Consider the following 26,145-nt stretch of genomic DNA (forward strand, 5'->3'; position numbering starts at 1 on the left):
GAGAAAGGGGAACCCTCCTACACTGTTGCTGGGAATGCAAGCTGGTGTAACCACTCTGGAAAATAGCATGGAGGTTCCTCAAAATGTTGAAAATAGAACTACCCTATGACCCAGCAATTGCTCTACTGGGTATTTACCCTAAAGATACAAACGTAGTGATTCGAAGGGGCACATGCACCCAAATGTTTATAGCAGCAATGTCTACAATAGCCAAACTATGGAAAGAACCTGGATGTCCATCAACAGACGAATGGATAAAGAAGAGGTGGTATATGTACACAATGGAATACTATGCAGCCATCAAAAGAAATGAAATCTTGCCATTTGCTACGATGTGGATGGAACTAGAGGGTATCATGCTTAGCGAAATAAGTCAATTGGAGAAAGATAACTATCATATGATCTCCCTGATATGAGGGAGAGGAGATGCAACATGGGGGGTTAAGGGGGTAGGAGAAGAGTAAATGAAACAAGATGGGATTGGGAGGGAGACAAACCATAAGTGACTCTTAATCTCACAAAACAAACTGAGGGTTGATGGGGGGAGGGGGGTTGGGAGAGGGGGGTTGGGGTTATGGACATTGGGGAGGGTATGTGCTATGGTGAGTGCTGTGAAGTGTGCAAAACTGGTGATTCACAGACCTGTACCCCTGGAGATAAAAATATATGTTTATAAAAAATAAAATTTAAAAAAAAAGTGTATATTTGACTTAACAATGTATAAAGGTAATTACTATTGCTACTGACTTCCTGAATCCCTATTTCAGGGATCTTTGTGTGCTTTCATTCTGATTGCTACTGTTCTCTTTCATGTTATTATTGTCCTTTATTTTAGTTCAATCTTGCTTTGTGGTTTCCTTCATAGATCAGTCATTATTTTGTGTTATCTAGCTATTGCTTGTTTGCCATTTTCCTTCTTTGCCTTTTTTCTTGTATCTCACTCCTTTCTTCTGGGATCAATTTATTTTCTCCTGGAATGTACCACTTATAGGTTTTCTTTTCAACAAGGGACTGTGGGTGGTAAACGTTTTCAGTCTCTGTAAACACTTTTTAGTTTATCCTCACATATGTGTGATAGTTTAGCCAGGTATAAAATTTTATGAATGGTAATTATTTCCCTTGACTCTTGGAAGATTTAATTAACTTTAAGGCTCTACTTTTGCTGATGAGAAATAATGCTATATTCTAATTACCATTTCTTTAAAAGTTACATTTCTTTCCTCTTTGCTTCTAAGACTTTGTCTTTGGGGTTCTGTAGTTTTATTACAGTGTATTAAGATTTGGATGTATTTTTACTCATTCTGATCAGCACTTGTTGTTACTTTTAAATGAGGTTTAAAATCATTTATTAGTTCTGGAAAGTTTACAGACATTAGCTCTTCAAAGATGACCTCTTCCCTATTCTCTCTATTCTCTCTTTCTGGAATTCCTATTATACAAATATTAGATTGTGGTAGATTAAGATAGTGACACATTATTTGTTATTTCTCTTAGAGATGGAGTCTAATTCCTCTCCTCTTGAATATATGCCAGACTTGGGGAATTGTTCAACCAATAGGATAGAGAAGAAGTATTGTCCTGGAACTTCTAACACTAGCTCGTAAAAAATGTGCAGCTTCTGTCCAGGCCTATCAGAATAGTTTTGTGAAGAACCCTGAGCCTCTATGTAAGAAGTCTGGGTTCCCTGAGATCACGATGATGGAGAGTTCATGTGTGGGCACTCCAGTTGACAGTCTTGGTTGAACTTATCCTTTCAACCATCCCATCAAAAAGGGCAAGAGAAATAAAACCATATTGAAGCCTCCAGATCATTAGACACTGTGTGATATACCAGTATCACCCAGCTAGGTTCTCTCTGAATTTCTGACCTGCAAAATCCTCAGGTATAATAAAATGTTATTGTTTTAAACCAGTGAGTGTTGGGGTGCTTTTTTAAACGGTAGCAGATAATAGGACAGATCTTCTTTTCTATAGCTTTAGTCATGTTTTCCATCTCTTTATCTCTCAATGGATAATTTTCTCATATAATATTCTAGATCACTGATTCTGCCTTGAGCCATCATTGACTATTTTGATATCAATAACTATATATTTGTTTCTCACAGTTCTGTTGGTTCTTTAGGAAATACCTTTTATTACCCTTCTTTCCGCATTGTTGATTCATCCTTCCATATTCTTAATAATTTTAAACCTCACTGTTTTCTGATTACTGGTTAATGATCTTCCCATTAATGATATCTGTGGAGACATATTTTTTTAAAGATTTATTTATTTATTTGCTTATTTATTTGTTTATTTTAGAGGGGAGAGGGACAGAGAGAATCTCAAGCAGACTCCACATCCAATATGGAGCCTAACTCTGCTGCATGCACCTGACACAGGACTTTATCCCATGATACCCTAAGATCATGACTTGAGCCAAGATCCAGAGTTAGATGCTTAACTGACTGAGCCACCCAGACCCCCTCCTGCTGAGACATATTCAAGGGTGAATTCCTAAAGTATTTTGTAATAGTAATATTAGAAAATATTTTTATCTTTTGAGCTTATTTTTAGTGAGATTCCTTTTCTTTGAGATTTTTTTTATGGAACCAGAGTAGTTAGCACTTTCCTACCATACACCTCAGAACATCATTAGGCAGGGGCCAATCTTTGTGTTAACTTCAGAACAAATTAAGGTGGGATAAAATTGGGCCTCAAACTCAAATGAAGCAGAAGTTTTAGAATAAAATAAAATTATTTCACCCAGAGCTTGGATGGTGACAAAGAGTTATCATTGTGAGCTATGTGAATCTTCATTTTCCTAGTTCACATATTTTGTTTTTAACAAGAAAAAAAGTTTTCCATAGGAATTTTGATTCTAACTTTTTCTCACTGGAGAACCTTGTCCTCCTCTTTATCCCCTGAATAGATGTTAAAAGCAAACCTCCAGATCACTGGGATTTTCAGGTTAGCTGCTGGTCACATCACACACTTACTGTTCTTTCTTTTTTTCACTTCTTTCCTCATTTCTGGTACTTGGGGATTTTCCCTTCTTTAGTGAGTGCTCAGTTGTGCATTCATTTTTATTGTTATATTTTATAAAACGTTTCTAAATGTCTGTAGCAGATCCATGTATTGCTCCAATTGGTATTCTTTCAGTCTTTAGTTAGAAAGTCTGAATTTTGGGAGCACCTGGGTGGCTCAGTGGGCTAAAGCCTCTGCTTTTGGCTCAGGTCATGATCTCAGGTCATGATCTCTAGGATCGAGTCCCACATCAGGCTCTCTGCTCGGTAGGGAGCCTGCTTCCTCCTCTCTCTCTCTCTGCCTGCCTTTCTGCCTACTTGTGATCGCTGTCTGTCAAATAAATAAATAAAGTCTTAAAAAAAAAGTCTGAATTTTCTTTCTTCCTCCTGCCTTCATTAGAAAATATTTATATATATATATGTACATATATATATATTTATTCTTTTTAAAATAATAAAACAATTATTACTTTTGAAACAATAGCTCCCTTTTGATGATTTGATTATATATATTTGCCCTGAAAGATCAAGAAAGTAATACACTTCCACTCCATTCTTCATTAGTATTCTTATTTCATATTTCCCACTATTTACAGTGAGCAAGAAATTTTCTTCCCCAGGTTTATTGCATCAACTTTTAATTTTATATTTATGTAGTGATTTTTAAAGAAAATGTAACATTTCCACTGTGAGATTCTATTACTCAGACTCAATTCTATTTTTATTTATTTATTTATTTTTTATATTTTTTAAAGATTTTATTTATTTGACAGACAGAGATTACAAGTAGGCAGAGAGGCAGGCAGAGAGAGAGAGAGAGGAGGAAGCAGGCTCCCTGCAGAGCAGAGAGCCCAATGTGGGGCTCGATCCCAGAACACTGGGATCATGACCCAAGCCGAAGGCAGAGGCTTTAACCCACTGAGCCACCCAGGTGCCCCGACTCAATTCTATTTTTAAAATGACGTATGGTTCATCTGAGTTCCTTATGGCCAGCACTTCTTCATTGTGAATTCTTTATTTGATTCATGTTTTATGGTTGAATTATGGCTCTAGTTTATTTTTTTCCAGGATACATACACAAGTAGTACATATTCTGTTTTCTTAAATATTTGAAAATATTGTATGTAAAAATAATTGTTTTTATTTATAAAAACTATCTTAGCTGGGTATAGAATTTGGGGGTCACATCTTTTCTGCTCAAAAACCCTGTAAGTATAATTTTGTTGGAGAGTGAGAGAGAGAGAGAGAGCGAGCGAGGGCACAAGTAGAGGAGGGGGTAGGGGGAAAGGGAGGATGAATTCTTAAGCAGACTCCAGGCTGACCATAGAGCCCAATGCAGAAACTCAATCCCAGGACCATGGGATTATGACCTGAGCCAAAATCAAGGGTCAGCCACTCAACCAAATGAGCCACTCTGGTGCTCCTACTTTTGTTCCTTTTGAGTCTAATGTTGCTGAGGTGAAGTTGGAGACAAGATTAATTTCTACCTGTTGCTTCTTTTAGGCTCTTAGGATTCTTTGTTTTTGAATAATCTCTAGAGGAGAATAAATCATGAAGTTAGTTGTTCTCTATAAATTTCTCTAAAACCTTATAAGTGCACATAATGGGATCAGACAAAAAGAAGAAAATATCTGCAGATTTACATATTTTTTAGTAAAGTTTTCTTCTACTATATCCTTAATTGTTTCTAATATTTCATTCTTTGTCTTTAAAAATGAATCCCTAATACTTACATGGTGTATATATATATATATATATATATATATATATATATAATCTTAGATACATATAATTGTTTTTCTAATGATTGTATTTTCCTTGTCCCTCTCCTTTGTGTTTTCTGTAATTTTCATCAGTCTCATCTCCATAACGCTAGTTCAGATTTTTGCCAAGTCAATTCTGCTCAGGCTTCTAAAGTTTAAGTTCTGTAGTGGTTTCTATTTGCATGTTTTCTCTATTGTCATCAGTTCACTTTTCATACTGTTGCTTTGCTATTTCTTCTTTCAGTTCTTAGTTCTTCTTGGGGTTTTTCTATCGCAGTGTTTGTGTTTCATTTCCTGGGCAGTATGAAGTGATTATGGCTTAACATTTTCTGCTGTTTCCTGGAGGAAGTCTTGTTCCAAATTGTAGTCTTCATTTTCCTTTTTTTTGTTTGCATTCTTTTTGCAGAACTATTGCATCATTTTCCCCTTTTGTTTACTCATCTTTGAAAGAAATCATGCCTTTATTTGTTTGTCATTTGTTTTTATGTGTTTGCTTGTTTGTTTTGCTACTTGCCAGGAATATTGTGAATGGAAAATTTTTGGCAGTGTTTCCTTTTCATCTGTCTACTTGTTGAAAGTTGGTTTTGCATTAAGGGCTTGCTATTGGATGTTTTTTTGTTCAGTTATTTATCTGCTTATAGTTTAGGTTGTACACAATGAAGTGATAGGGAAGAGAAGTTGAGGAGAGAATATGGAAGGGTTAGGTACATTATCTTTGCACATGCAACCCCCACACCCAATCTGTTGAAACAGCTGGAGTTCTGCCTGGTCTTGCAAACACTGGAATCAGCAAGGGTAGTCTGGGAGAGGCCAATTCAGTATAAAAACCAATGGCTTGAGGGCCTGTTGCTTACTGAATACATAGACTGGGTACTAATTTTTCTTTGGTAAATTGATTTTAACCAGTAGCTACAAAATTTTTTGTAGCATCTTTCTTCAAGAATAGCATTATATCTAGGTCATCATTTCTCTGGCTAGAAAGCTGTATTCACTGGAAACAGAAATACTGGTCACTGCCTCTCTTTAAACTCTGTAACTCTGGCCATTTACACTAATCGCTACTCATTTTTGATGTGACCTACTCCCAGACTTTGCTCTTCCAAATTATGCATTAGTAGGGCCTTCAGAAACTTTTCCATTCTCCCCACCCTACCAATTTAAGTTCATAAATAGAGGCAATGAGCCTTGAACTTGGTATTCTTGTCCAATTGGTTCACCTTTCGCAGATATTCTTGGGAGTTTGTGGAATGGGATTGCAGCCATTTTATGGTTTCAGGATAAACAATTTCCATTTCTCTTTTTGGTCCTTGGTGATCTTTTAAGTGGATTTCAGAGAGAGGAGTTTTTAAAGTTTGAATGTTTTATACATTAAAAATCTATTTTGCACTGTAAATAATAACTAATTTTTTTGGTTTTGTAATTTTAGTTATGCTACAAATTGGATTTCTTATCATTGTAAGATCTATAAAAATTTGTATATGACCTTCAGTGTTCTATCTTTAAAGTTGAAACTACTTTATGCACAGAATTGCATCCATTTTTTATTTTTATTTTATTTTTTATTTTTTAAAAGATTTTATTTATTTAACAGAGAGAGAGAGAGAGAGATCACAAGTAGGCAGAGAAGCAGGCAGAGGGTGAGGGAGAGAAAGCAGGCTCCCTGCTGAGCAGAGAGCTGGATTCGGGGCTTGATCCCAGGACCCTGAGATCATGACCTGATCCAAAGGCCAGGTGCCCCTTCATCAATTTTTTAAATATTCAATTAGCAGTGGGAGAAGTTGGTAATAAAACATATTTGGAAAGAGCTCCCTCTCATACATGGTTGTTGATTTCTGGAAGTTATTTCTACTTTTATTTATATCTTATAACTTATTGAAAATATATAGCCTTGGTTATACTATCCTTATGAATTTCCTCCCCCAAGGAATAGTTTAATATTTATGAATGTGCTATTGTTCTATAGTCTTCACGAATCTCTACTATTACTAAAAACCAATCAAGCACCCTGAAGACATCAGGAACCACCCTTTCTAGCAAAGATAAAAATGTCCCCCAAATGAAGGAAAAGATTCTTGGGTGATTTTTTGCGTTTCTCTATATTGAGAGTCTGTACTCGTGTGTACAAGTGGATACAATAGACCCTTGATATCTGAGATTCTTCTTCGTGAATCCCTAAATCTGTGCACATGGAAATATTAAAAACCTTACACTGAAAATGAGAAACTCCAACTTCCCAGAAGATTTCCAATTATTTGGACATTTTTTTAATATATCACTACTTCCCAATCAGGTTTTCATGGTGATTTTCTGAAAGTAAGGGTCAAAACTAAAGAGTAACAAAGGTAAATGAGAGGCACATGCTGGACAGACCGGGTGAGTGAGACAGGTTTACACACCAGCTGCGACTTCTACATAGCACCCAGACTTTCTTTTTAGATCCTGGCCTCAGCAGACTACCCAAATGACCCAAATGTATCTTTGAGGTTGTTGGTCAAACTCACTAATCTTAAATTACCAAATATACAATTTTCCAGTTTTGGTTCTGTGGCTGATAATACAGAAGGACTCATGTTTTTGTCAGGTGCTTTTTGTTTTTCTTTTTAATCTCTCAAAGATAAGCAGGATAATTCATATTTTACCAACCCAAGTCTTCATTTATAAAGCTGGTGGTAAAGTTCCCTACTGTCAAATTTTAACACTGGGTTCAGAATTCCCAGTGCAAATTTACACTTGGTTTTCCAATTAAAATGGGCTTTTGTGAGTCCCCTGCTGATAGCCATTGGCTTGATAAAAAGTAACTTCATTTACAACAAGGGTGTTTAGGGAACCCAGTGCAAGACTGACTCTTCTGCTGTTGCCTTGAGCCCAGCTGTGCTGAAATATTAAACTTTAGTAAATTAGGTGAAATTGCAGCTTCCTGCCTGATACAATAATGTCCTTTTCTTTTTCTGCAAACCGTCTTCAGTATGAGTTGTCTGCACAATTCTGCTCTAAGAGAAATAAAATTCAGACTATCTCCCAAATCCAGACAACTTTTCATTTTCAAGATAATTATGCCATATCCTACTTGTCTAACAGAATGCCTCACTTTCAGACACGTAGAACTGGGTTGCTTTATTATTTTAACAGCAGCTGAATATAGTATTACTTTTTTGTGTCCTACTCAGATAAGCAGTCATATTCCTAAAAATGTTGACCTGATGTAAAAGGAGCAACTTTTTCTTTATTGATTAGTACATACTTTAACAGCAGGAGTGAGCTATGGAAGGAAATCATATTTCCAGTCACACCCATTTTCAGTTTTTTCCTCCTTCTTCTCTTTAAGGAAAGTGTTAGTTCCTAGGTGTTTCATTCATTGATCAAACATTTATTGATTGACTATTATGTGAAAAGTTCTGGTTTGTTTTCAACTAAATTTTTTTAATCATTTTTAAAATTTATTTTCAACATAAGAGTATTCATTGTTTTTGTACCACACCCAGTGCTCCATGCAATCCGTGCCCTCTCTAATACCCACCACCTGGTTCCCCCAACCTCCCACCCCCCCACCTCTTCAAACTCTTCAGATTGTATTTCAGAGTCCATAGTCTCTCATTGTTCACCTCCCCTTCCAATTTCCCCCAACTTCCTTCTCCTAACTCCCCATGTCCTCCATGCTATTTGTTATGCTCCACAAATAAGTGAAAACATGTGATAATTGACTCTCTCTGCTTGACTTATTTCACTCAGCATAATCTCTTCCAGTCCCGTCCATGTTGCTACAAAAGTTGGGTATTCATCCTTTCTGATGGAGGCATAATACTCCATAGTGTATATGGACCACATCTTCCTTATCCATTCGTCCGTTGAAGGGCATCTTGGTTCTTTCCACAGTTTGGCGACCGTGGCCATTGCTGCTATAAACATTGGGGTACAGATGGCCTTCTTTTCACTACATCTGTATCTCTTCAACTAAATATTTTTAATTAGAGTAAATGCAGGGTTAGCAGAAAGGAACTAGGTAGCCCATATTTCTCTTCTGGATATAAGTTATTTTTTCAGTGACAAAATCCCTGGCAACAGCTTTATCGTTGTTTGGCCGACTTGTTCCCCCAAAGGCTCTGGGGGTGGGTCTTTTAGGTCAAGACCTTGTGTCTCTAGAAAACTCCAAGTGAAACACAAATATTTTTGTCGCTTGGAAAGCTAACTCATTAAAGACTTTTCAGAGTTTAAGCCTTTCCAAAGTATTTGCGAGATGGTGGAGTCCATGTGTTCTTTCGGAAAAATCTCAACGCTGTACAATCTAATGAGGCCCCATCTAACAGTTATGGGGTTTACAGTTCACTGAGGTTCCTAAAGGGTTGAGTCCGGAGCAAAACTGAGGTTGCTCTGCAGGAGACGCGCGCAGTGTGCTGGAGGCACGGAGGACGAGGATAGAATCGCTTGGGGCAGAAAGAGGACAGCCAGACCATATCACACTGCCATAGGGCAATTTTCCAGTATCTAACCAATATGATTTAGTCCAACATGATTTAGACCAATGGTCTGCTAAGTTTTTCTGAAAAGGGATAGATAAATGCTTTAGGCTCCAGGGCCCATGTGATCTTTGTCACCACTACTCAACCCTGCCTTGTAAACCCAAAAGCAGGTCCCCACAGCTATGTACAGCCATGGAGAAGACAAAGGAACCGGCATGGAGGTGTTCCAAAAACACTATTTGCAAAACCAGGCTGGGGCCAAGCTCGGCCTTCAGGGGGTAGTATGCCAGCCCCTAAAGATTCCCTGGCTCCTGGTAAATCCACTCTCCGTGCCTCTGAATCTGCGTTCAAGTAAGAGACGGTTCCTCCTCCCCTTGGGTACCAGGATCTACCCAACGAAACCAAGTCCCTAGCAGCCTTTGCGTGGGGCGATCCAGCCGAGCGACTACACAGTTTTAAGAAAGTTTTGAAGTGGACTCTTTTTTCTCTTCCAGTCCTCCGAGTCCTTGCTTTCCACCGCAGGGACGCGGAAGGAGGTGCGGTGTGCTTAGGTGAGCTGCGTGGGCTCCGGGTAAGAGCCCGCGGGCACTCCGGAGAAGGCGAGGGCGCACAAAAGTTGGAGCCCAATCAGCACCGAGTCCAGCTCGCGAGTCCCAACCTTCAGATGACCCCGCGCGGCGGCGGCGGCGGCAGCGGCGGCGGAGGAGGAGGCAGCGGTGGCGGCGGCGCGGCGACTAAAGCCCGCAGCGGCTCGGAGCGCCTCCGGGAGGAGAGGAGGCGAGCTCGGCGAATCGTCACTGCCAAGCCGAGCGCCGAGCTCAGCGGTCCGAGGCTGGGCGCGAGAAGGCGAGAGCCGGCACGCGCCTTCTCCTTTCGCCCCCGGCACACCGCGAGAGGCTGGGCCGGGGCGTCCGGAGTGCGGGCCCGCGCCGCGCGCCGTCGTCGCCCCTCACCGCCGCGTTTGAACACTGGAGGTGTGCGTGGCGGCGGCGGCGGCGGCGGGAGCGGAGAGTCGGGCCGGCTGGGCTGCGCTTCGCCGGGGCGGCGGCGGTCGTGCGTGGGGCTCAGGATGCGGCCGGGGGGCGCGCTGCTCGCCCTGCTCGCCAGCCTGCTGTTGCTGCTGCTGCTGCGCCTGCTCTGGTGCTCCACCGACGCGCCCGCTCGCTCCAGGTAACCCGCCCGCCTGCCGCGCGCCCCCCGGGGCTCCCCAGCCGCCCAGCCGCCCGCCTCCGGGCCGCCGCGAAGGGAAGCCGACGGGTGGCGGTCGCGCGAGGGCGGGCCGGGAAGGGGGCGTCCAGGAGGCGGGACGGGCCTGGCCCGGGTGACCGAGGGGGCGACGCGGAGACCAGGTGGGCACCGGCTCCTGCTGGGAGGGAGGCGAGGGCTCCGGCGGGCGTTCGCTGCGGAGCGGGACCTGCCGTCGGGTCCCCCGCGGTCTCCCGAGCTCGCCGTTCTGGTTCGCGGTTCCCCTTCCTTCCCGCCCTAAGCGGCTTCAAACTCCGGGGTCTGGGAGCTGCCGAGGGCGGGGGAGCCCGGCTGCGCGAGGACGCCCGGGCCAGGTGCGAGCGCGCTGCGGCCGCCGAGCCTGTCAGCGAGGTGTAACAACTTAGTTTTCTTCCTGGCGGTGCAGGCTCTCGGTGGAGGAGAGCAGGGACGCCACCCGCGGTACCCCCGCCGCGCTGAGGACGCTCCGGAGCCCGGCGACCCAGCTACCGCGCCCCACGAACAGGTACCCGCGGCGCGGGGAGGCGGGCGGGAGAGGACTCGGCCGCTGCGGGGCGCGGGTGGGGCGCGGCTGCAGCCGCAGGGCTCGCCTCGCGCTGTCTGGCTGGGACCGCGCGATTGAGTGCGCTTGGGTGTCTGAGTGTGCTCTGTGTGTGTGTGTGTAACTCCTCACACTGTGTGTGTGTGCGTGTGCGTGTGCGTGTGTGTGTGTGTGTGTGTGTGTGTGTGTTTAACTCCTCACACTGCCTCAACCTCCCCTGTAAAACCTGGATCTCCACGTAGAGGTTCTTCGAACCGAGGGAGAGACTCAAACCGCTGCACTTTGCCAAAATGGGTGCTGAGGCCCCTTCTCCGTAACCTGGTGTTGAAAACCCCGGAGAGAGGCAGCTCAGCCTGTCTGTAGAGGGATTCGGTTGGTTTGCTTTTTGTCTTTATGCTTTACAGGGCACCCGTGTAGAGATTCACGTTTGGGAGAATTTTATGCACAACGTTCAGACTGTTTTTGTCCTTAGTGAATGGAAGCTTAAAACTGTTCTTTTTCACTCACAGGAGTATTTATCCATGTGCAATAATTATTTGGTTTTTATCTTTCTTTCTGATTATAAAAGTAATACATGCTTGTTGCAGAAAGTTAGGTAATATGAGAAATGTCTTTAAAAATATTCACTCAGAACTGTACCACCCACAGATCATATTAAGGCTTTGGTCTATATCCTTCCAGTAGTTTTTCTTACCTACATATATTTAAAAAATATATTTAAGATTAGACTTTGTGGTCTACCTTTTCTCCTAAAAAATTAGACAAATATATATCATCCCCCCCCCACTATTGCTTTTAATTTTTGGATAATTCATCAGATGAACGTGCCATCTGTTTAACTCTTTGTAGCTCTAGACATTTTGACTGTTTCCTGTTTGCTTTTTGTTTTATTTGCTGTTAATAATTCTATTAAGTGTATTCTTGTATGTAAATCCTTATCTTCATATTAAATGAATTCTCTAGGATGGAATGATAGAAGTCATATTATTAGGTTGAAGAGTATATACATTGTTGGTTCCAAACACGTATGGCCAGTTACATCCTGGAAGAGTTGGTTCAATTTACATTTTCACCAGAAGAATGTACCGTTCTGTGCCTCAGCAACGCTATTCGTACCTCAATTTTGTGTACTGTCTCTTTTCCTCTGCTTATCTTTTGTGAATCCTTTTTTCTATGTTTCCTTCTGTACATTCTTGGCTCTTGGACCTTCTAAATCTTTCTGATTGAGCAATCCCAGGCTCCTGTGTAGCATAGTCATAGTAAGGGTCTGGGGGAGCCTGGAAGAAATCTTGAAGTGCAGGAACAGTCTCCCACAGCCCTCCTATTAGGATTTTATAACATGTTAGAGGTATTAAGAAATCCTAGAGTAACAAAACTTTTGATAAAATTAGTGGCCTCTAGTTTTATGTGATACAGGTTTGTATACTATAGATAGCATAGCTTTCCAGTGATCTGGGGAGCATTCCATTTTTTTTGCAGGCCTTGGTACTGTTTGTTATTCATTTTGACATTGCCCCTTGGGGAAATTTTGAAAGAATGCACTAATTGAATTACCCGGTTCTAGGCCTTTTTTGAGGTAATTCTTTGATGAATTTTTTAGCTTCTTTTGGCATACTTCTCTTCTACTTTCCATGCTTCTTGAGCTAATATAGGTAATTCCTATGTTTTTCTGAATCTGATTCAAAGGCTTTTTAAATACCATTCTGTCATGTTTTTTAAAACCTGTCTAATTTATTTTATATGCCTTTTATCATTTATGATTTTAATTATTTATGTAGCAGGGATACAAATTTTAATCTGTACTACTTGATTATGGAGAGAAATTAGAATTTCTTTTATTTTTTTTAAAGATATTTTTATTTACTTATTTGACAGAGGTCACAAGTAGGCAGAGAGGCAGGCAGAGAGAGGAGGAAGCAGGCTCCCCGCTGAGCAGAGAGCCTGATGCGGGGCTCCATTCCAGGACCCTGGGATCATGACCTGAGCCAAAGGCAGAGGCTTTAACCCACTAAGCCACCTAGGAGCCCCTATAATTTCTTTTAAAGATTTATTTATTTATTTTAGAGAAAGAGAGCACGAGCAGGAGGGGCACAGGATGAGGCAAAAAGATTCTCAAGCAGACTCCCCACTGAACTCAGAGCCTGAAAGGGGCTCGATCCCAGGACCCTGAGATCAGGACCTGAGCCAAAGCCAAGAGTTGGACACTTAACTGACAACCCAGGCACCCCGAGAAATTAGAATTTCTTAATTTTTCTGTAGCTGATCTGATCTTTCCTTCATGAGCCCCACACTGTAGGTAATAGGTAAAAGTAATAATAGTAATGCTAATAGTAGTAAAGATAGCCAACACTTAGTGAATATTTTAATGGGCCAGATATTGATCTAGGCACTTTACATTTATTAACTCACTTAACCCTTAAAAACTACTCAGAGAAACTATGATTATCTTCATTTCATAGTTGAGGAAACTGAGGCACAGAGAGAGGAAGTAAATTTCCCAGAGTCACAAGGTTGGCAAATTGTGGATCCAGGAGTCAGACCTAGGCCATGTGGATACAGAATCCCACACTCTTAATGGCCCTGCTGTGTAACCTTTCTGAGGTGCTGGGCAAGACGGGGGTGTGTGTATGTCTCCAGGTTAAAGCTTAGTCCGATGTGACAATATAAGCAACTCTTTCTGGCAGTATTTATTCTTCCTGGGAGCAAATGCTCCATCTGTCATATTGTTTTCATCATTTCTTTTTACTTAAAGATGACACCCAGATACAAGGGGGAGGTGGGCTTAGATGATGTGTTAGTAGGGTTAAGAGTTGGGGTTCATGGTCATGATAACCTTTGACTCCTCTAATTTCCAGAGTGATGTTGTCCATTTTTCACCTGATGGCTGGGTACCACCCAGCTGATAGCCAGTTAGGAAATTGCAGTTTGTAGCTCATTCTTTTTCTTCGGGTATTCTACCTTATTGGTCCTCTCACTCTATCTTCCTCACTGAGCTCCCACCTGGTGCTACCTTTCTGGGATCTAGTGAAGATTCTCTCTTAGTCCTCTCCTGTGTTGTTACTCTGCAACATTTGCTCTGAGGCTGTCTCACCCAGGTCTGGCTCACCAGATCCACAACCAGTCTCCCAGCTATTTCTGGGACCTGTCTAAACATATAAGAATGGAGGCTGGTTCAGGAAATTAAATAGAGGTCCTCTCTCTACTTGCACTGTGAAGTACATGTGACCCTATTCTAAGTTAATTTCAGGATGGGAGGCTGTCCAAGAAGTGATCTCTTTTTAGAGTTCGAGTTCAGAGTTCGAGGAGGCCAACTTCCGTCTACTCTTGTGGTTACCCTTATCTTTCTGTCCCCAAGCCAGAGCTCTCTTCTTTCCACCTCTGGTCCCAGTTGGGAATGTGCAGCCTACCCCAGTCCCTCATATTTTCTTTTGTCCTGACTCAAACCTCCAGGTTGAATTCAAACCTAAGTCTTTTTTTTTTTTTAAAGATTTTATTTATTTATTTGACACAGAGAGAGAGATCACAAGTAGGCAGAGAGACAGACAGAGAGAGAGGGGGAAACAGGCTCCCCACCGAGCAGAGAGCCCGATGCGGGGCTCGATCCCAGGACCCTGGGATCATGACCTGAGCCGAAGGCAGAGGCTTTAACCCACTGAGCCACCCAGGCTCCCCCAAACCTAAGTCTTAATGGTAATTTGTGGAGACTGGGTTTGAAAAGATTGAGAAAGCTCCAAGAGCTGTTTCTTCCAAGTAAGGTGGTTAATGTGCTCAAGTGGAAGAATGAGAAGAATCTGGAATTCTTTTCTTGAGGCCATAGCATTTCTTGTTTTGCTTGGCTACAGCTGAATATCACCTTATCCTTTCTCTTTGCATTTTTTGAGTCTTCATCGCTCCAGAATCCCCCAAAGGATGCTTTAAAATGACAGAGGGAAAAGTCATGTCAAAGTCAGAAGACAAAAGAGAAAAACTTAATAATAATTTTAAAAATATAATTCCATTACAATGGATGCTTTCTTTTTCTAATAAGTTTTGTCACAGTTTGCTCTAGGTTTGTTTTTCATACAACCAGCTCCTAGATTTATTTCTCAATTTTGGCATGTTTTCCTTGTTGTCACTTCATTTGTGCTAACTTTATCTTTTAAAAATCATTCCTTTCTTCCAACTTAATGCCTTGAAGTGAATGCTTTATTTTTCTGTTTTTCTTTGTAAGAGAATGTTTACTACTATGAATTTTCCTTTGAACGCAGCTTTGGGTCTGTTCCTTAAGTTTGGATACATAGTGTTTTGATTTTCAAAAATATATTCTAAACTGTTTATAATTACATTAATTTTTAAAAGATTTTATTAATTTTTTTTAAGTATACCCGATGTGGAACTTGAACTCACAATCCTGAAATCAAGAGTTGCATGCTTCACTGCCTGAGCCACCCAGGCGCCCCTATAATTGCACTAAAATTTTAAATAATTTTTATCTCCATAGTGATTTAGAAGAATACTTAAATTTTCAGGTGGTTGGAATTTTAAAAAATACTAATAGAATATTCTTTCTTTTAATTTCATTTTTTATTACAAAATAAATTAGTAGAATCTGCTATAATGTCATAAGTTAGTTCTCAAATACTCAAGAAGTGAGAGACTGGACTATCAGCAGTGTTAATCATGTAGCCGGAGCAAGTCTGTGTAACTAGCTGGCTTGGAATTCCAGGGTCCCTCCATGAAAGTATCTAGGTCCTGGTTGTGACTTAGTGCCTATTAGTGGGGGTGTCCATTCTGACTTTAACATCCATGGTGATGATTCAGGCTCTGTGGCTAGCTCAGATTTCCCAGTGAGCAGCAGCTATGCTTTGAATGTTCTGGTACTTACTGCCCATTTCATTGCCCCTTCAGGGATGACTGGACTATGAGTTTTCCAGAGATGTGGGGACCATAATTCTACTTCTCTGCTTTCTTGGAGAGGTTTACCTGCTATTTTCCCGAGTGGGCTGCCTTTCGGTTCCCTGTGACCCTTTCTCCCTGCAGTACAACTTTGACTTTTCCTTGTTTGACACCTGGGCTTCCACAAGGGCAGACATCAAAAGTCAGTTGTGTTACATCCCAACTCATTATTGTAGTGAGTGCTTTACTGCATGTTTTGTAGCAACTTTACTGCATGATTTTTAGATGAGTACAAAGAAAAAGAAAACTGCCTGTCATTCAGGGTACAAAAGATAGGTACTATTTGTATTTTCAATAACTTTGTATGCACATATCTGGCAGTTTTGCTATGCATATTTTGGTAGGGGTTAGTAAAACCTTTTTTAACAACATCTGAACTTTTCTTCATGTCATTTGTCTTTCTGCAACATAATTTTTAGAACATGGTATTTGAACTTGTACACCTATCATAATTTAGGCTTGGGTTTTTTAAAAGATTTTGATTTATACTTTCATAGGAACAAGTTTATTTTTTTTTTAAGATTTTATTTATTTATTTGAGAGAGAGAGGGAGCATGCGGGGAGGAGGGTCAGAGGGAGAAACAGACTCCTTGCTGAGCAGGGAGCCTGATGTGGGACTCGACCCTGGGACTCCAGGATTATGACCTGAGCTGAAGGCCATCGCTTAACCAGCTGAGCCACCCAGGTGCCCCATCATATGAACAACTTTATACCTTTGCACATATTCTTGATTATTCAAATAAATTCATAGAAGTGGAGGGGCTAGATCAAAGAATATAGGAAATTTCAAAACATTCCTATGACTTGCCCAACAAAAATGGTTGTTTCAATTTATTTTCCTGTTAGCAGTGTAGGAGAGTGACCATTGACTCAAAACTCCTGACAGTTCTGTGTATTAGAATTTCTTTTCATTTTTTTAGTTTCACTCTCAGGATGTAATATTTTATTGGTGTCTTAATTTGTATTTGTAACGTTGTACTTAATCTTTAAGATATTTTTAAATTTTACTTTCTGGGTTGGCTCTTAATACTGTTATCTATCTTTCTATCAAGATCCTCTGTTTTCTGGGGCTCCTGTGTGGCTCAGTTGGTTAAGTCCAGACTCTTGATTTCTGCTCAGGTTATAATCTCGGGGTCCTGAGACTGAGTCCTACCTCATGCTGCAGGGGCTCTGCTGTCAGCCTGCTTGAGAATCTCTCCCTCTGCCCCTCTCCCTGCTTGTGCATGCACATGTACTGTTTCTCTCTCTCTTTCAAATAAATAAATAAAGTCTTAAAAAAAAGATACTCTATTTTCTTACAGATATACAAGAGGTTTATGAATATCAAAAGTGTAAAACTTCTCTTTACCATGCATTTAAATTGATTTTCTAATTTAGTTAACATTTAATTATGTCTGTGGTTATTTAATCCGTGCACGTTTCCAACTGCCTGTATTCTATCACTTGTATCTACTTTTCTTTCCCAATTCTGCTTCTGAATTGATAAACATAACAGTTCATTTATTGAAGTATTTGCTATGCTGAGATAAGTGTACATTTTAAGTACATTTTAAAATATTTAAACATTTAATTGTCCTAGAACTTCTTCCGGCATGTGGCAAAAATGTGGGCTTTTATTAAGTTATTATTATTCTGTCATGTACTTTTGCCTTTGAGAATTCTTTTTTAATTTGAATTAGGCTCTTGCTCACAATCTAGAAATATTGGGTGGGGTGCCTGGGTGGCTCAGTCAGTTAAGCATCTGTTTTTGGCTCAGGTCATGATCCCAGGGTCCTGGGATCGAGCGCTGCGTTGGGCTCCCTGCTCAGCTCAGCGGGGAGTCTGCTTGTCTCTTTCCCTCTGCCCTTCCCCCTACTCCTGCTTTCTCTGGAGCTGACTCTCTGTCTCGCAAATAAATAAACAAATAAAATCTTAAACCCCAACAAGTCTAGAACTACTGCTGAGATTTTCTTTTCTGTTATTCAGTGCTCAATACCATTGTAAACATTCAGCGTTCAATGCCATTATAATTGAGCCTCTCCCCACTTCTTCAGGTCTTTGTTTCCATTGCGTTCTTGGTCAGCTGGCATAAATCTTGGACATTTTAGCCTTAGAAGATGGATGATGGTGTTTCTGAAACTTGAGATATTTAAGGATCCAATTCTTATTTTTAACATATGAGTACTGAATTATTGCATCGTGACTCCATTTTTTTTTTCTGGTCTTAGAATTTTTCTAAGATTTCTATTCTTCTATTTTCTGCCTTTGAGGGCCCTGAAAAACAAATAAGAGTAATCCTAACTTTTACTTTTTCAAAAGCAACCTGTTTGATTTTTTTGTGTTACAGATCCTGAGAGGAATGTTCTTTCCTTTCTTTGCTGCTGTTAAATTTACAGCAGTATGTCTTTTCAGTGACCTCTTTTGGTTAACTTTTTCTGTAAGCCTTTTTAATCCACTGGCCCAGTTATTCTATTTTGTTTCTATTTATTCCATTTGGTATCCTATAATGGATTATGTGATGTGTTCCTCACATTCTGGTTGTATTCTGTGAAGTGAGTCTTCATTTTTTTGTGTGTGCCAATGCTGAACCTCTTCCCGTCATTACCCTTCCATGTAAACGATTTCATTTCTTTTTCTGATTTCAGTTTTCTCTTTGTCTCTTTCCCTTGCCCTCTGGGATGGCCTCTAAAATTTGTCCTCTACATTTCTAAATGATTTTTCTATAGTGTCAGTTCTCTGTTTGGCCCTGTCTAAAACAGTACATCTATTCCATTTTTATTCTTTACAGTTTTTTTCTTGTCTCAGCCTGCATCTTCTCACATCAGTTTATATCTTAGGAAGCTTCTAAGTATGCTTTTAATACACCTCACCCTTCATTTCTGATGGTTTTCTTGTATTTTATTGAGAACGCAAAGCAAATGCTTTCTAAAGATTTCTTCTGCTGCTTATAGTAAATATTGTTCAAATATAGTAAAAAAAAAAGTATAACTTTTCCTTACACCTTGAGAACAGTGTTCTGCCAAGTTAGAGAATCTTTTTTCTTTAAGTTTTTATTAAATTCCAGTTAGGTAACATGCAGTGTAATACTAGCTTCAGGTGTGCAATTTAGTGATTCAGCACTAATGTACATCACCTGATGGACAGTGATGTTGAGCATCTTTTCATGTGTCTGTTAGCCATCTGTATGTCTTCTTTGGAAAAAAGTCTATTCATGGCTTCTCTCCATTTTTTTAAATTAACATATAATTTATTATTTGCCCCAGGGGTACAGGTCTGTGATTCATCAGTCTTATACAGTTAATAGCACTCACCATAGCACATACCCTCCCCAATGTCCATAACCCAGCCTCCCTATCCCTCCCCCCACACCCCCAATCCTCAATTTGTTTCCTGAGATTAAGAGTTTCTTATGGTTTGTCTCTCTCCTTGGTCTCATCTTGTTTCATTTTTTCCCTCCCTACTCCCTAAAAACCCCACCTGCCTCTCTAATTCCTCAAATCAGAGAGATCATGTGATAATTGTCTTTCTCAGATTGACTTATTTCGCTCAGCATAATACCCTCTAGTTCCATTCACGTTGTTGCAAATGGCAAGATTCCTTTTTTTGATGGCTGCATAGTATTCCATTGTGTATATATACATACATATATGTGTGTATATATATATCTCACATCTTCTTTATCCATTCATCTGTTGATGGACATCTAAGTTTTTTCCTAGTTTCGCTATTGTGGACATTGCTGCTATAAACACTGGGGTGCTGGTGCCCCTGTGGATCCCTACATTTGTATCTTTTTTTAAATTTTTTTTTTAAATTTTTGAAAGGGTTTTTTTAAAATTTTTTTTTATTTTTTTATTTTTTATAAACATATATTTTTATCCCCAGGGGTACAGTTCTGTGAATCACCAGGTTTACACACTTCCTACATTTGTATCTTAAGGGTAAATACCAAATAGTGCAATTGCTGGGTCATAGGGTAGCTCTATTTTCAACTTTCTGAGGAACCTCCATGCCGTTTTCCACAGTGGCTACACCAGCTTGCATTCCCACCAACAGTGTAGGAAGGTTCCTCTTTCTCCGCATCCTCTCCAACATCTGTCATTTCCTGATTTGTTAATTTTTGCCATTCTGACTGGTATGAGGTGATACCTCACTGTGCTTTTGTTTTGTATTTCCCTGATGTCGAGTGATATGGGGCACTTTTTCATCTGTCTGTTGGCCATTTGGATGTCTTCTTTGCAGAAATGTCTTCTGTCCATTTCTTGATTGGATTATTTATTCTTTGGGTGTTGAGTTTGATAAGTTTCTAGATTTTGGATACTAGCCCTTTATATCATGTGTCATTTGCAAACATCTTCTCCTATTCTGTCAGTTGTCTTTTGGTTTTGTTGACTGTTTCATTCCTTGTGCAGAAGCTTGTGATCTTGATGAAGTCCCAATGGTTCATTTTTTCCTTGCTTCCCTTGCCTTTGGCCATGTTTCTAGGAAGAAGTTGCTGTGGCTGAGGTCGAAGAGTTTGCTGCCTGTGTTCTCCTCAAGGATTTTGATGGATTCATATCTCACATTGAGGTTTTTTATCCATTTTGAGTCTATTTTTGTGTGTGGTATAAGGAAATGGTCCAGTTACATTCTTCTGCATGTGGCTATCTAATTTTCCCAATACCATTTGTTGAGACTTTTTTTCCATTGGACATTCTTTCCTGCTTTATCGAAGATTAGTTGACCATAGAGTTGAGGGCCCATTTCTGGGCTCTCCATTCTGTTTTGTTGATCTGTGTGTCTGTTTCAGTGCCAGTACCATACTGTCTTGATGATTACAGCTTTGTAAGAGAGCTTGAAGTCTTGGTTTGTAGTGCATCCCACTATTGTTTTCTTTTTCAACATTACTCTGGCTATTCGGGGTCTTTTCTGGTTCCATACAAATTTTTTTTTTTGTTCCATTTCTTTGAAATTTGTTTTTGTTCCATTTCTTTGAAAAACATTGATAGTGTTTTGATAGGGATTGAATTAAATGTGTAGACTGCTTTAGGTAGCATAGATATTTTCACAATATTTGTTCTTCCACTCCCTGAGTATGGAACATTTTTCCATTTCTTTGTGTCCTCCTCAATTTCTTTCATGAGTACTTTCTAGTTTTCTGAGTACAGATTCTTTGCCTCTTTGGTTATGTTTATTCCTGGGTATCTTATGGTTTTGGGTGCAATTGCAAAGGGGATCGACTCCTTAATTTCTCTTTCTTCTGTCTTGCTGTTGGTGTATAGAAATGCAACTGATTTCTGAGCATTGATTTTATATTCCGACACTTTACTGATTTCCTGTATGAGCTCTAGGAGTTTTGGAGTGGAGTCCTTTGGGTTTTCCATGTGAAGTATCATATCATCTGCAAAGAGTGAGAGTTTGACTTTTTCTTGGCAGGTTTGGATGCCTTTTATTTCTTTTTGTTGTCTGATTGCTGTCTCTCCATTTTTAAAATTGGTTTTGGGGTATTGAGGTTTATTTTCTAAGATTTTATATTTTTATTTGACACACAGACACACAGAGCACGCAAGTGCATAAGCAGGGGGAATGGCAGGCAGAGGGAAATGGAGAAACAGGCTTCTTGCTGAGCAGAGAGCCTGATGGGGGGCGCGATCCCAGGACTCTGGGATCTTGACCTAAGCTGAAGGCAGATGATTAACATACTGAGCCACCCGGGTGCCCCAGAGTGTTTAGTTTTATAAGTTCTTTATATAGTTTGAATATTAACCCTTTATCACATATATCTTTTGCAAATATTTCTCTCATTCCATGGGTTGCCTTTTACTTTTGGTGATTATTTTCTTCATTGTGTAGAAGCTTTTTATTTTGCTGTAGTTCTAATAGTTTATTTTTTATTTTGCTTCCCTTGCCTCAGGAAAGATATCTAATAAGAATTTGCTACAGCCAGTGTTAGAGAGGTTACTGCCTATGTTCTCCTCTAGGATTTTAATAGTTTCATGTTTCACATTTATGTCTTTATTTTGAATTTATTAAGAAAGTAGTCCAGTTTCATTCTTTTGCATGTTGCTATCCAGTCTTCTCAACACCATTTTTTTGAAGAGACTATCTTTTTCCCATCGTGTATTCTTTCCTGCTTTGTCAAAGATTAATTGACTATATAGGTGTGAGTTCATTTCTGGGTTTTCTAATCTGTTCTCTTGATCTGTGTGTCTATTTTTTTATGCCAATACTGTACTGTTTTGGTCACTACAGGTTTGTAACATAACTTGATATCTGGATTTATGATGCCTCTAGCTTTGCTTTTCTTTTTCAAAGTTGCTTTGTGTATTCAGGGTCTTTGTACATACGAATTTTGTTCTAGTTCTGTGAAAAATGCTGTTAGTATTTTGATAGCATTTGCATTAAATGTATAGATTGCTGTGGGTAGTATAGATATTTTAACAGTATTTGTTCTTCTGATCCATGAACATGGGATGTCTTTCCATTTCTTTGCATCCTCTTTAGTTTCTTTCATCAGTGTTTTATGGTTTTTCAGAGTATAGATCTTTCATCTCTTTGGTTAGGTTTATTGCTATGTATCTTATGGTTTTTGGTGCAATTACAAATGAAATCAATTCCTTAATTTATCTTTCTGCTGCTTCATAATTGGTGTGTAGAAATGGAACAGATTTCTGTACATTGATTTTGTATCCTGCAACTTCACTGAGTTTGTGTATCAGTTCTAGCAATTTTTTGGTAGAGTCGTTCAGGTTCTCTGCTTGTGGTATCATGTCATCTGCAAATAGTGAAAATTTTTTTTCTGCCTTGCCAATTTTGATGCCTTTTATTTCTTTTTTGTTTTCTGATTGTTGTGGCTGGGACTTAGAGTACTATGTTAAATAATGGGTGAGAGTGGACATTCCTGTTTTGTTTCTGACCATAGAGGAAAAGCCCTCAGTTTTTCCCATTGAAGATGATATTAGCTCTGGGTTTTTCTTATATTGATTATATTGAGGTATGTTCCCTCTAAACCTACTTTGTTGAGGTTTCTTATCATGAATGGATGTTGTACTTCTTTTAAATATTTTTTTTCTGTATCTCGTGAGAGGATCATATGGTTCTTATCATTTTTTTATTAATGTGGTATGTCACGTTGATTGATTTATGAATATTGAACCATACTTGCAATCCAGGAATAAATCCCATTTGACCATGGTGAATGATTCTTTTAATGTCTTACTGGATTCAGTTTGCTAGTATTTACTGAGAATTTTTGCATTCATTTTTATCAGGGATATTGGCCTGTAGTTTTCTTTTTTTAGTAAAGTCTCTGCCTGGCTTTGGTATCAGGGTAATGTTGGCCTCATAGAATGAATTTGGAAGTTTTCCTTCCTTTTCTGTTTTTTTTTTTTTTTTTGTAATAGCTAAAGAAGAATAGGTATTAACTCTTCTTTAAATATTTGGTAGAATTTTCTGGTGAAGACATGTGGCCCTGGACTTCTGTTTGTCGGGAGATTTTTTTATTATTGATTCAATTTCTTTGCTGGTTATCAGTCTGTTCTATTTCTTCTTATTTCAGTTTTGGTAATTTTTATGCTTCTGGACATTTGTTCATTTCTTCCAATTTGTGTAGTTTGTTGGCATATAGTTTTTCATAATCTCTGATAATTGTATTTCTGTTGTGTCAGTGATATTTCTCCTCTCTCATTTGTGATTTTATTTGCGTCCTTTATCTTCTCTTTTCTTTCTCTCTTCTTCTTCATCTTCTTTTTTTTTTTTTTTTGAGAGAGAGAGAATGAGAGAGAGAGAGAGAGAATGTCAGTGGGAGAGGGGCAGAGAGCAAGGGAGAGATGAGTGAGGGAGAGGGAAAATCTTAAGCGGGATTCATGCCCAGCATGGAGCCCAACGTGGGGCTCAGTTACGGCCCTGTGATCATGACCTGAGCTGAAACCAAGAGTTGGATGCTCCATTTCTTTGGAAAAAATCGATGGGATTTTGATAAGGATTGTATTAAATATGTAGATTGCTTTAGGTAGCATAGACATTTTCACAATATTTGTTTTTCCAATCTATGAGCATGGAACATTTTTCCATTTCTTTGTGTCTTCCTCAATTTCTTTCATGAGTACTTTCTAGTTTTCTGAGTACAGATTTATTCCTAGGTATCTTATGGTTTTGGGTGCAATTGTAAATGGGATTGACTCCTTAATTTCTCTTTCTTCTGTCTTGTTGGTGTATAGAAATGCAACTGATTTCTGTGCATTGATTTTATATCCTGACACTTTACTGAATTCCTGTACAAGTTCTAGCAGATTTGGAGTGGAGTTTTTGGGTTTTTCACATAAAGTACCATATCATCTGCAAAGAGTGATAGTTTGAGTTCTTTGCCAATTTGGATGCCTTTAATTTCTTCTTGTTGTCTGATTGCTGAGGCTAGAACTTCTAGTACTATGTTGAATAGCAGTGGTGATAACGGACATCCCTGCCATGTTCCTGACCTTAGAGGAAAAGCTCTCAGTTTTTCTCCATTGAGAATGATATTCACTGTGGGTTTTTCATAGATGGTTTTGATGATATTGAGTTATGTACCCTCTATCCCACACTTTGAAGAGTTTTGATCAGGAAAGGATACTGTACTTTGTCAAATGCTTTTTCAGCATCTATTGAGAGTATCATATGGTTTTTGTTCTTTCTTTTATTAATGTATTGTATCACACTGATTGATTTGCAGATGTTGAACCAACCTTGCAGTCCTGGGATAAATCCCAGGTCCTGGTGAATAATCCTTTTAATGTACTGTTGAATCCTATTGGCTAGTATTTTGGTGAGAATTTTCGCATCTGTGTTCATCAAGGATATTGGTCCGTAATTCTCTTTTTTGACAGGATCTTTGGTTTTGGGATCAAGGTAATGCTGGCCTCATAAAATGAGTTTGGAAGTCTTCCTTCCTTTTCTATTTTTTGGAACAGTTTCAGGAGAATGGGAATTAATTCTTCTTTAAATGTTTGGTAGAATTCCCCTGGGAAGCCATCTGGCCCTGGGCTCTTGCTTGTTGGGAGATTTTTGATGACCGCTTCAATCTCCTTACCGGTTATGGGTCTGTTCAGGTTTTCTATTTCTTCCTGGTTCAGTTTTGGTAGTTTATATGATCTCTAGGAATGCATCCATTTCTTCCAGATTGTCAAATTTGCTGGCATATAGTTGCTCATAATATGTTCTTATAATTGTTTGTATTTCTTTGGTGTTGGTTGTGATCTCTCCTCTTTTATTCATGATTTTATTTATCTGGCAAGAGTTGGATGCTTAACTGACTGTGCCACCCAGGCATCCCTGTCTTGCTGCTTTAAATATTTTTTTTCTTTATCATGATATTTTGCAAATGTAATTACAATATGGCTTGGTGTTGCCCTGCTTTTGTTGAGTGTTGTCTGTGCCTCCTGGATCTGGATGTCTGTTTTCTTCCCCAGATTAGGGAAGTTTTCAGCTATTCTTAACTCAAATAGATTTTCTGTCCCTTTTTCTCTCTTCTTCTTCTTCTTTTCTTCTTCTGGGATTTCTATGATATGAATGTTATTATGCTTGATGGAGTCACCGAGTTCCCTAAGTCTATTCTCACGTTCTGTAATCTTCTTCTCTCTCTTGTTCAACTTCATTATTTTCAATCATTTTGTCTTCTAGGTCACAAATTCATTACTTTGCTTCTTCCATCTGCTGTTCATTGCATCATACCTGTTTCCAATCTCATTTATTGCATTCTTCATTTCTGATTGATTCTTTCCTAACTCTTTGATTTTTGTGGTAAGAGTCTCCTTGTTTTTCATTGTTTCCTCAAGCCCAGTGAGTATTCTTATAATTGTTGCTTTAAATTCTCCATCAGGCATGTTACTTCTATCTGTTTCACTTCAGTCTCTGACCGTGGCCTTATCTTGTTCTTTCATTTGGGATGAATTCTTCTGTCTTGGTGTTTTGTCTACACCTCTGGCTTCTTCTCTGTGTTAGAAAAGCCAGTTATGTTTTTGTTGCTGAAAGTAGTGGCTTTATGAAGAAGAGGTCATAAGGTGTCCTGGGCCTGATGCTTCAGGGGCATCTCTGGTGCGTTCTTTGTGTTCTGCTGTTGTGTTTTGGCTGTTCTGTCCTTCAGGCCAGTCATCTGCAGAGGCTCTCCTGGCCTGCCGTGGGCAGTGTTTTGTCGTTGGCCCGAGTGTGGTATTAGTTAGGCAAGCTCTGGTCTGCTTGTGAAATGATACCTGATGCTGCTTCTACTAGAACTGAGGCCCTGCAGA

The 26,145-nt window shown here is 39.6% G+C and overlaps 1 protein-coding gene across 1 annotated transcript in view; it reads left to right on the forward strand.

Moving 5' to 3' along the window:
- The first annotated feature begins 10,294 nt into the window (after window positions 1-10,294).
- The window catches only part of LOC111155605 (ST8 alpha-N-acetyl-neuraminide alpha-2,8-sialyltransferase 6), a 150,816-nt gene continuing 134,965 nt past the window's right edge, over window positions 10,295-26,145 (forward strand). Inside the window, exons 1-2 of the mRNA XM_022515870.1 lie at window positions 10,295-10,395; window positions 10,856-10,954. Coding sequence (XP_022371578.1) covers window positions 10,295-10,395; window positions 10,856-10,954 — 200 coding nt within the window. The remainder of the gene's footprint in view (window positions 10,396-10,855; window positions 10,955-26,145) is intronic.

This window comes from Enhydra lutris, unplaced genomic scaffold, assembly GCF_002288905.1.
Source record: "Enhydra lutris kenyoni isolate GAN:26980312 unplaced genomic scaffold, ASM228890v2 scaffoldscaffold42, whole genome shotgun sequence".
Lineage (NCBI taxonomy): Eukaryota > Metazoa > Chordata > Mammalia > Carnivora > Mustelidae > Enhydra > Enhydra lutris.